The following is an 11524-nucleotide window of genomic DNA, read 5'->3' on the forward strand; positions in this document are numbered from 1 at the left end:
TTTAAGGTGGACGCAGCTATTTTGTAAAGTGGTTGAAGTGAATCCTGCTCTGTGATAGTGTAATGTGTAGGTGTGCGCACGGATTTGGGGTGCGCATGGATTTGCGGATGTGCGCACATTTCGGGACCTGTCGGTGAATCTGAGGGTGCATGCGGATTTGGCGGCGAATGTTGCTTTGAGGATGTGCACAGATTTAGGGGTATGTCAGAGAACGTGTGATACTGGAATTGTCGGGTGTCGGTTGCTTTTGGGGTTCACGCTGATTTGAGGGTTGAATGAGGTTTTGCCAGTGAGCACAGATTTGTGGATGCACACTAATTTGCACAGAGCTGGGAGTGTTGGCGGATTCGGGGGTGAGCACTGGTTTGGGGGAGCCAGTGGATTTGGAGGTGTGTCAGAACTCAGGGTTGTTCCATCTTTAATGCGATATTATTTAATTCAAGATGAACTTCGACCTCTGTTCTTGTTTTTTTATATGGAGACAGCTATTTAGTGAACTGTCTGAAATGATTCTTGCTCCGGGATGATCTAATGTGCATGTGGGGGTGTCTGCTGAAATGGAGCTGTGACGACTCTCAAGGTTGTTTCATTTCTATTTACATTAATAACAAGACGGCTCAATTTCATGGCATGTGTTCGGGTTAGGGATGGGTCACGGATGAGTCCCCATATCATCTGCGTGACACAAACAGACATTATCCTCGAGGCCCTCTCAGTAGAGTCCCACAAGCACAAACTACATCAAGAGTTTATACTCTTGCGGAGAATAGAACAGTAGGTGATTCAGTACAATTTCACAGGCACAACGACATAATTTACTTCAATATTCTCAGTCCGACAACTGGTACCTTTATATATTTATATATCTACATATTTACAGTGGAAGCACACGTAATTGATAAGACACCTGGAACGGCTCAGTCACCTTTGTTGTAACAAACTAACCCCGCAAATGATCTAAATATTATTCATTAATTTAATCTCAGTCTGTCATCGCAGGGATTTTACCTGTCTGACGTAATTGGTTTGTAAATAATTTACAAACCTTTATTTTTAAATCTTGTTGAAATCTGTCCCTGTGGAATTGCTAAATGGCTTTAAAAATTCCAGTCATTTGCTGCTTTAGCATTTCATTCCGAGAGATCCCCTGTCGCACAAAGAGACAAATCACTGGCCAGAGAAAATGCTTGCAATGTTCTATAGGTATATCAGTGTGGAGAACATATTGTACATGTTCATTGCCGCCATTGGAGTTCCTGGTGAGTGAGCAGAGCATTTCATGTTCGATATTTCTGTGTGTTAACCTGTTTAAGATAATGTTACAAGCTTATAACCTGATCATCACTGCACAGATATCCATCAGAGATATCGATCCTGTCAATTTTACATTCTGAATGTTCGTATTTGAAAACAAGTGGAACTAAGTCTATGAATATCCTCTAACTCACGGGATCGAATAGAACGCTATTCTTGCCTTGAATGACACCTTGTCCAGAGATGTCCCAGTGCTGGGGCCAGGGATCTCTCCGGGAAGTTGTGACTGCGAGACGTTTGCATTCTGAAGTACACTTTTCCTAAGTTATTGATCAGAGGGAAACCCTAGTCCTGTGCTTCACGTCTCCCTGTGGAGTCTCTCACAGTCGGATCCCACTGTCCGTTGGTCAGTTATTGGGTCTGATCACCTGAACCAGTGTCACGGATCTGCTGCCGTATGTTATGGAATTAAACAGCGCTGTAGAATTAATCCATTAACGTAGCAACTCAGCCACAGGTCACTAAGTGGTTCCTTCTCTCCCTCTAAAACCCGTCATAAATCGTGGCAGCGCTTCGTCCTGAAGGAGGGTCTCGACCCGAAACGAAAGCTGATTCAATTCCACGGATGCTGCCTGACCTGCTGAGTTCCTCCACTTTTGTGTGTGTTGCTCATCTCTGTATCCCTTCTCGGCCTCATCAGATGCTGACTTTCCTGAGTCCTGGTCAGTCACAGTTAATTCAGTGAAACTGGCCCCATCAGCGACTGGAATGGGGATCAGCACCGATCGTTGTTGTTCATGCATCTCGTTTTTTATCGCCAACGATTCCCGGCACATCGTCTTATCTCCACAGTGAAGAAGACAGGTCAGAGACAGTGCGAGCCATTTCTGGTGTTAGATTAGCAGCCGTTTACAGACTCTAGCACTCTCGAGCTTTAGCTAAAGCCCGATCCCGTATTAATTCCTGGAGAATGTTTTCAGTAATGCCCAGTGTCTGTTCCCTCTCTCCAGTGAATGTAGTGGCGATTGTGATCCTGTCCCGGGGAAAGTGCGGCCTGTCTACCTGCATCACTCGCTACCTGGTGGCCATGGCAGCGGCGGATCTACTGACCATAATCATCAGCGTCATTTTGAAACGACTCAGAGTGATTTACTTCCGGTGGAGTTTTCTGGGCATCACCCCTGTGTGCAGTGTTATCGATGTACTGAGCTTCACAGCCACACACTGTTCTGTCTGGTTCACCGTCACTTTCACCTTTGACCGGTTTGTAGCCATTTGCTGCCAGAAACTGAAAACAAAATATTGCACCGGGAAAACTGCGGCTGTGGTTCTAACAACAACCGGCGTACTGTCGTGTCTGAGAAACGTTCCCCGATACTTCACATCGGAACCCGGAGTGATCGTCGACAATGTTCCGTGGCTCTGTATTACCAAGGACAATTATTTCACTGACCCCTGGTGGGTAGGATATGACTGGCTCGATATGGTTTTAACTCCGTTCCTCCCTTTCGCTGGGATCCTGCTGCTCAACGCTCTGACAGTCAGGCACATTTTAGTGGCCAGTCGGGTCCGTAAGGGGCTGAAGGGTCAGAGCAAGAGGGAGAACCGCATTGACCCGGAGATGGAGAGCAGGAGGAGGTCTGTGATTTTACTCTTCACCGTTTCCGGCAGTTTCATCCTCCTTTGGATGACAATGGTTGTAAATTTCATACATTATCAGGTATCAGGGACAGGAATCGATTTCAATGACTCTGAATTGATCTTTCACTACTTCGGGTTTTTCCTGATGGATCTCAGCTGCTGCACAAACACATTTATTTACGCGGTGACTCAGTCGAAATTCAGGGAGCAGGTGATCAGCGCGGTGAAATATCCCGTCACTTCGATGCTTCAGTTGATTAACGGCGCCGCATCCTGAGTAGTCGCCAGAGGCGGCGGCAGAGTTTCCAGTCCAGGCTCCAGCAATTCAGATTCACCACCTCATCCCCCTACTGTTATTCCTCGGGCGGATTGTCCCATCGACCGGCAGTCCGGGACGTTAAGATAGTGTGTGTGTGGGGAGGGGCAAAGCACCGTCCAAGAGAGTCAGAACCTCATTCTTCCCGCCAGATGCCAGACAAAGAACTACTCCGGAATGTCGCCCGCACATTCGTCTGCGGATATGTTCATCTATTCCCAATCCACTCACCAACTTCACTGTCAGACATTCCCACAAGACGGGTCAGATGATCAGATGATCATTTACTAAACTAATATGAATCACACCAGTCCCGCTATCTCCTTGAATGATTGGCTAAATTAAGAACTAGGTCAAGCTTTGGATTTACGACGGTTGACACCCCAACTTAAAGGCGCATTCCCGTTATCAGCTGGACTGGGCTGTGGTGTACAGAACTGGGAAATAAAATCCGCACTGCTTCGGTCTTCTAATGAAAGCTAAATTACTCGCAACAAATCCTATCGATTATATGTAATGAAACAGAATACTGCGAATTTAATTAAAGACACACCCATTACTAAGAAAGCGGTTAAATGAAATCAACCAAGACCGCCAAAATGGAAATGAAGCCTGCATGATTTCTTTCCTGATATCCTTCACCTGTGTTCAACCGTTTCTTAATGAACAAACCTACACGATCCGGAAGCATGTTTTGCAACACGACAAACAGAATAATTAAGCATAGTAAGTAATGGCGATATAATTCCTTCCCTTCTGGTTTATCCCGTAAACCCAGCACTATTATGTTCCCATTCTAGTTCACATCAATAGAATTCTGTCCGTTCTTGTTTAACCCCTTTCTCCCCATACACCCAACACGTTTATGTATTCTGTAAAGGTGTACCCATTTTCCCATCAGTCTTTCCATCAGCTCCTAATTCTCAACATACATAACTCTGAACTTCTGATTTGTTAAGTGAAGGGTCTTTATCCACAGTTGAACTTTTGTAACTTACAGTCAACCCACTCATTCTCCGCAATACCTCTGTGTTCAGGGACCTATAAGAAGAAAATCTATAAACAAGTACTTGAATATGAATTAATGCCTGGTGAGTTTCCAACAGTAAATCTGACCGGCTGCTAGAATAAAGTGTTTAAGAGTCATCAAAGCCGAAAAGTAATCTGAACAACTATAACGTTACGTGGGAAAAAATGTCTCCACCCACCTTAAGCCAAAAATGATGGTAACCAATTCTGCTGTATTTACTGATATATGGTTGCAAAGTAATTTCTCTGTCATTGTGCATACTTCAGGCACAAAAATGGGCACCATCTGTAAAAATGTTAAAAACTTGACATGATTAGTGTAACGCTTAGGGCGATCGGCTTGTATTTGTCCAGGGGAAAATCTGTCCTCCCGCCAAACCATGTCTCCCTTTTGCGTTGATGTTGTGTAATGCACATTGGTACAAACTCGCACACACAATATCAGACAGCACACAATGTATGTTTTACAGATTACTCTTTATACACCTGACTGGAACTAGGTAATTAATAACGATACAATATAAAAAGAAAGAAAAGGGCGCTAAAAAATTTTTAGAGTTCAATCAGTTCGTGCACAACCGTTGGAGCTCAATTATCGAAGCCTTCTGTCCACCATTCGATCTTGTCTGACCTCCTCGACCCGCCCCCTGGGACCAACCTGGGACCAAAGGGTCCAACACGTCCTTCCTCTTCGGTTCTCCTCCCGAAAAATCCGCGCACTGACTCCAGGTTCCCACACATACAGATAGAACAACATCGCTTCCAGTGGTTAGTTCCTCCGTTATCAATAATTATAACACAAACATTTCAACTAAATCATTCCAACTAAATCATTACCAAATCAGTTACCTACAAAGAAGCCATCTCGTTATAACGCTACAGAGAATCCATTTTATATATGCAGTTAACAGTTAACATTACAGTTAATAATCTGAGAACCGTGCATTCTCCCCCAACCGAATTAAGTCATGCCCTCTTGACGTTCAGATAATTCGCCAACCCCTCGTGCAGAACACACCTTCCAATCCAAGCGCAGAATGCAGTGGCATAAATCCCAAATCAGTGGAGATCACACCTTGTTCCCTAGGTGCCACATAGGCCAATCTATCGGGGGGATGGGGGGGGGGTGTGGGGGAGTTCCTGCTTCTCTGAGGCCTGCGCACTCCGTCTTCTAACTCCTCCACCTCGAACAACACGGGAGACCCATGGGAACTACGAGAACCCACTGGAACCCTCCCGCGAGCGGTCACCCAAACCCCTCTGCACCTCGGAACCACTATCTCTTGCTTGAACCCTACATCCTTTACTCCAACGCCCTGTGGTAACCCCGACTGCCCTTCACTGGCCCCCCTTACCCCGTCTAACCCAGTAGGGAAAGGGCCAGGATCCTCCCCTCCATCTCGGGGGCGTCAGCGAACGGCAGCATGTACCGATCGTCCGAGTGATCATCCTCCGAGTCAGTATCCCTCACAGGGACCGGGCCCGGGCTCGACTCTCCCGGTGTGGGCTCTACCTCCACCCTGCGTGGACGCAGAGACCTGGTACAAGGTGCAGCCGGCACCTCGGGCTCCCGCTCTGCCTGTACATCTCGCCCCAGGGGCAACAGGTATTCCAGTGGAGAATCCTGACGGGCCCCCTCCCATCCTTGGGCCTCATCCGGAAAACAGGCAGATTTGGCATCTGACTCTCTACTACATAGGGCGTGCCCGCTCAGCGATCAGCCGGCTTATGTTTCCCAGGTAGTCCCAAATTCCTTATGAGGACTCGATCTCCCGGCAGTAGTTGGGAGAACTTTACCTTCTGGTCATACCTCATCTAATTTCCCGATTCTGCTCGGCTGCCGCCTCCCTAGCCAGCTCAAAAGCTCTTTGCAGTGACTTTCGCCACCGCAGTCGCCCTTTGCTTCTTCGTAGGGAACGCCTGAGCATACCTGGTGTAGTGGTCTTTGAAGACAAAGATATTCGCCGCATTGCTGGCATCGGGTTCAATAGCCAATAAATCGGTGCACACCAGGTCCAACGGCCCCTCACTTTGCAAGTGTGACAACGGAGCAGGGGCAGGAACGCTCTCCCACTCCTCGCCCGTCTCCTGTTCCTCATGCTCCCGTCGTGACAAAGCATCCGCAGCGACATTCCTGCTTCCCAGCCAGCACTTCAGGCTGAAATCAAACACCGACAGGGCGGCCAACCACCGATGTCCGGCAGCATCCACTTTCACCGAAGGCAGGAGATCAGTAAATGGGTTGTTGTCCGTCCTCACCGCAAACCTGGCTCCGGAGAGATAGTCACTCAGCTGATCCACCTCTGCCCACTTCAACGCCAGGAACTCCAACTGATGGGTGGGAGAGTTTCTATCGGAGGGCGACAAACTCCGGCTGACAAACGCGACAGGTCTCAACCCGGTGCCCTGATCTTGATACAAGACGGCCCCCTAATCCCTCTTGGCTGGCGTCGGTGTGTGGTACATAGGGTAAACGGGGTCCGCAAAAGCCAGCACCGGTGCCTAGGTCAGTAATCTTCCAGCGATTTAAAAGCTTCCTCACATTTCGTATCCCACCTCTGTTCGAAGGGTTCCGATGGGTTCAGATATTCTCCAACCTCCCGCCCCCCTTTTCCTTTCTTCCCCATGGGAGGGTAACCACGCAGAAGCTGTTTCAGCGGGTGACTCAGTTTGGTGTAGCCCTTCACGTATCTCCAATAATAACCACAGAACCCCGAGAACGAGAGCAGAGCGCTCACAGTCTGGGGTCTCGGCCACGTGGTCACCGCTTCTATCTTATCTGGGTCTGTAGCTACTCCAATTTGAAAGATTATCTGTCCAACATAGCTAACAGACGTCTTGCAGAACTAGCCCTTGTCCAGGGAGAGTTTGAACCCTTCCTCCTTCAGCCGACTTAGCTCCTTCAGTAGCCTCGTTTCGTGTACTTCCAAGGTGGCTCCAAACACTACCAAATCATCCAAATACATCGACACTTCAAGCAAATTCATATCCCCCACCGTCTCCTCCATGACCCTCTGGAAGGAGGCAGGGACTCTCGATATGCCCTGGGGCATCCGTTCGAACTGGATAAAAGCCGTCCTCTCTTTGTCGGCCTCACTCATCGGGATCTGGTAATATCCACTCCTCAAGTCCAGCAAACTAAACCAATTCGCTCCACTCAGACAGGCCAACGCGTCTTCGACCCTCGGGACCGTATGCTGGTCAGGGACAGTGCGCCGGTTCAGGGTCCTATAGTCCACACACATGCGTACCTTTCCGTTGTTCTTTCGGGCCACTACTATTGGGGACGCATAGGGCCTTTGGGACTGAGTAATGATTCCAGCTTTCTTCAACTTGCACAATTTCTGCCGCACGTTTTCCACATCTGCAGGGGCCAGTCGCCGTGACCTCTCCCTGAACAGGGTGTCCTCAGTCACCGGATGATATGGCGAGTGCTCTTGGAACATCCCACATCAAACTCACCAACAGAAAAAAACATCTTCCTGCTTCAACATCTTCTCCAGTAGCCTGCGTTTCCACTCCGGCGGCACAGGAGAGTCCCCAAAGTTAAAGGCCTCAGCGTTCAGCTTTCCTGTTTTCCAATCCTTCCCCCTAAGTGGGCCTCACAGGGGCGCTAGACATTACCGTCACCGGGAACAAATGCCCCAGCGGCATCCCTCTCTTAAATATGATTTCTCTTTTCGTAGTGTTCCTGACACTCACCGCTATCCGCCTAGCCTGTACCACCGAGGACCTCGGCACTTCGGGCCTCACCAGCTCCCCAGCCGGAAATCGTGTCTCCCCTTCGTGGTCCACTAAAAGGGCCTCGCCATCAGGCATTCCGGGAAATCGGGGTTCCCATCACTCTTGCTACTTCCCCGGGCCTTATTATCACAGGGTTCGACTGGGTACATCACACAGTCTCTCGTTTAAATTCAGTTTCCGGCCCAGGGAGATGCCGCCCTTCCTCAAACGCAGCATGAAACGCTGGGTGCACGGCTCGGGCCCCCAAGCAGTTCTCATTCGCCCTCTCCTGGCAGCCTCCGCACCACAGGGGTGATGGTCCCCACCAAGATCGAGCCGCCCCCCGTCTCAACTGGGTCCGGACAAACAAGCACTAACGTCTCCCAAACTGCTGACACTTCCACATCGGCTTCTAAAAACTCCAGTTTCACCGACAAATACCCGTCATACGGATAATCCCCAGCACTGACGCCCCAAAGCTCCAGTGCACAGAATGGGGTCAATGGCAAATGCTTTAATTACTGATTGTAAAACGAACAGTATAGTAGCGTGATATGCTGTCGAGTATGGCTTTAGCAGAGATTTCCTCTATCCGTAGCGGCACGGTCGAGCGGGGTTTCACTAACCCTTACGGAATAGGGTCTACTGCTTTCGGGGGTTGCTTGGTGCATTGCTGGGAACGTGTTCCCTTAGTGACATCAGGCCGTTCCCACACTGGGACCGCTCTAAGTTTCCTGACACTCCTCCATTCTCGGATACCCGGGGACGCGCCCTCCTAGAAGTTTCCGGCCGCTCACATTCCCGCAGGAAGTGGCCCTCCTCCCCGCAGTTATAGCGCACCCCTGCCTCTCACAGTTTGTCTGGAAGTTTCCCTCTTTCCCACTCTATCACGCTCTACCAGCCGCCCCTCATCTCGCAGACCTCTCGCCACTCGCAGCATCCTGCGCTGTCCGTCCTCTGGGGAGTGGGGGGCAAAGTCCTCCCTACCGACCCCTCAGCCCTCAGCTCGGCCAGCACCTCCTTTATCAGTTGCCGGGTGGAGCCGGCTCCTCTCTTGTCCCAACAACTGAGGATCTCACCCTGCTGACAGAGTCCTCCCGCGGCCTCAACGCGCCCTCATCCCCCCTCACATCTCTGATCAGTTGAATGAACGTCGGAGGCGGGCGCGTTTTACAAGACTGCCGGAGAATCTAAATCCTCGGACTGGGTACCAGGAATTGCCTGATCCATCCTGAACTGATCCACCTGTTCAGCCCGAATGACCCCCCGGCGCCGCAATCCATTAGGCTGTCTCTCCAGCCGATAAAAGGTGCGCAGAGAGCTACTCACCCTCCTCCAGATACATGTTTTGAAACTCCCCGAGGAGCTCCCAGTCAACCCAAAAGCTCTTTCCAAAGCCTCCATATCGCCTTTCAGAGTGGCCAACGGCTGGTTAAACTTCTCACCTCGCATTAACCCAGCCGCCTCTCCCCGCAAACTTTCAACTAATCTCTGTCGCTTTTCCTCATCCGAGCACTGACACTCCTTCAACAACTGTGACGTTTGCTCAACCCATGTCTCATAATCCTCCTCACCCTCGGGAGTGGACGATATCCCCGAGAAAACTCTTATCTTCTGGCGGGGCCCCTCTGCCCTTCTCGCTAAGGAGGTAAGTGCAGAGGCCAACTGAGAGCTCTCGCCTTTCACGGTGGAACGGAAACTGACCAACTTTTCCAAATCTGACCACTCTTTCCCTTCATCCTCCAACACCGGTAGAATCCGTTCCCTAAGATCTCCTCCCCGCTCTGCAGGCAACTCCACTCGCTGAGCTTTGACCCCTCCCTCCCCGACACTCTGCAGGCGCCATGGCCCCGCCTCCCCGGGGACGCTAATCCCCTCTGGCAACTCGGCCCGTGTTATGTCCTCACTTGTCTGCACTAACACTATATCTGTACCTGCCTCAAAATTAAAGTTCCGCGATACAATCTCCACTTTGCCAAACGTTTTAACCGCACTCAAACCTCGGAGTAACACTTCATTCGGTACGCCGGTCTCCACCCCCCTCAACACGCAAGCATTGCTCTCTGCCACCTTCGCAGCCGCACACCATCGCGGAAAAGCAGCTGCCGCCATCCCGACTGTATTTTATTTAAGCCGAGTGGTCACACAGCATCCACGGAATTCAATCCTGGGACGAGCGCCCCACAGATGTACAGCCCAGGGCTATCGGCTTGTATTTGTCTCGGGGAATATCCGTCCACCCGCCAAACCGTGTCTCCCGTTTGCGTGGATGCTGTGAAATGCACACTGGTAAATCTCGCACACACAATATCAGACAGCACACAGTGTACGTTTACAGAGTACATTTTATAAATCTTACTGGAACTAGGTGATTAATAGCGATACAATATAAAAAGAAAATTTTTAAAAAAAGGCGCAGACTTCTCAGAGTTCAATCAGTTCTAGCACAACCGCTGGAGTTCAATTATCGAAGCTTTCTGTCCACCATTCGATCTTCTCCGACCTTCTCGACCCGCCGCCTGGGACCAACCTGGGTGGTCGACCAGAGCGCGTCCAGCTCGTCCTTCCTCTCCGGTTCTCCTCCCGAAAATCCCGCCACCCACTCCAGGCTCCCACACATACAGATAGAACAATATCGCTTCCTCCGTTATCCGTTAGTTCCTCCGTTATCAATAATTATAACCCAAATATTTCAACTAAGCAGAGCATTACCTAATCAGTTTCCCACAAAGAAGCCATTTCATTCTAACTCTGCAGAGCAGCCATTTTATATAAGCAGTTGATAGTTAACATTACAGTTAATAATCTGACAACCTTGCATATATATTGGTGAGACCCGACGCAGAATGGGAGACCGTTTCGCTGAACACCTATGCTCTGCCCACCAGAGAAAGCAGGATCTCCCAGTGGCCACACATTTTAATTCCACGTCCCATTCCTAGTCTGATATGTCTATACATGGCCTCCTCTCCTGTCAAGATGAAGCCACACTCACGTTGGAGGAACAACACCTTACATTCAGTCTGGGTAGTCTCCAAACTGATAGGATGAACATTGATTTTACTAACTCAATTAACGCCCCACCTCCCCTTCTTACCCCATCCCTCATTTATTTATTGATGTATTTATTTATTATTCTCTCTGCCTCTCTCACAATCAGTGCTTGCCTGCTCTCCATCTACCTCTGGTGCTCCCTTCCCCCTTTCTTTCTCCCTAGGCCTCTTCCCATGATCCTTTCCCTTCTCCAGCTGTGTATCCCTTTTGCCAATCAGCTTCCCAGCTCTTAGCTTCATCGCTCCCCGTCCTGTCTTCTCCTATCATTGGGGATGTCCCCCTCCCCCTCCTGTCTTCTCCTATCATTGGGGATGTCCCCCTCCCCCTCCTGTCTTCTCCTATCATTGGGGATATCCCCCTCCCCCACCCACTTTCAAATCACTTACTATCTTTTCTCTCAGTTAGTCCTGACAAAGGGTCTCGGCCAGAAACGTGTTCTGTACTTCTTCCTATAGATGCTGTCTGGCCTGCTGCGTTCCACTAGCATTTTGTGTGTGTTGCTAAAAC

The 11524-nt window shown here is 49.6% G+C and overlaps 1 protein-coding gene across 1 annotated transcript; it reads right to left on the reverse strand.

Moving 5' to 3' along the window:
• Nucleotides 1-9133: 9133 nt before the first annotated feature.
• Nucleotides 9134-10075, reverse strand: LOC140720198 (modulator of apoptosis 1-like). The gene has a single exon (XM_073035084.1). The coding sequence runs from the start codon at nt 10073-10075 to the stop codon at nt 9134-9136; it is 942 nt and encodes a 313-aa protein (XP_072891185.1).
• Between the last annotated feature and the right edge of the window lie 1449 nt (nt 10076-11524).

The sequence above is a fragment of the Hemitrygon akajei genome, unplaced genomic scaffold, assembly GCF_048418815.1.
Source record: "Hemitrygon akajei unplaced genomic scaffold, sHemAka1.3 Scf000038, whole genome shotgun sequence".
NCBI lineage: Eukaryota > Metazoa > Chordata > Chondrichthyes > Myliobatiformes > Dasyatidae > Hemitrygon > Hemitrygon akajei.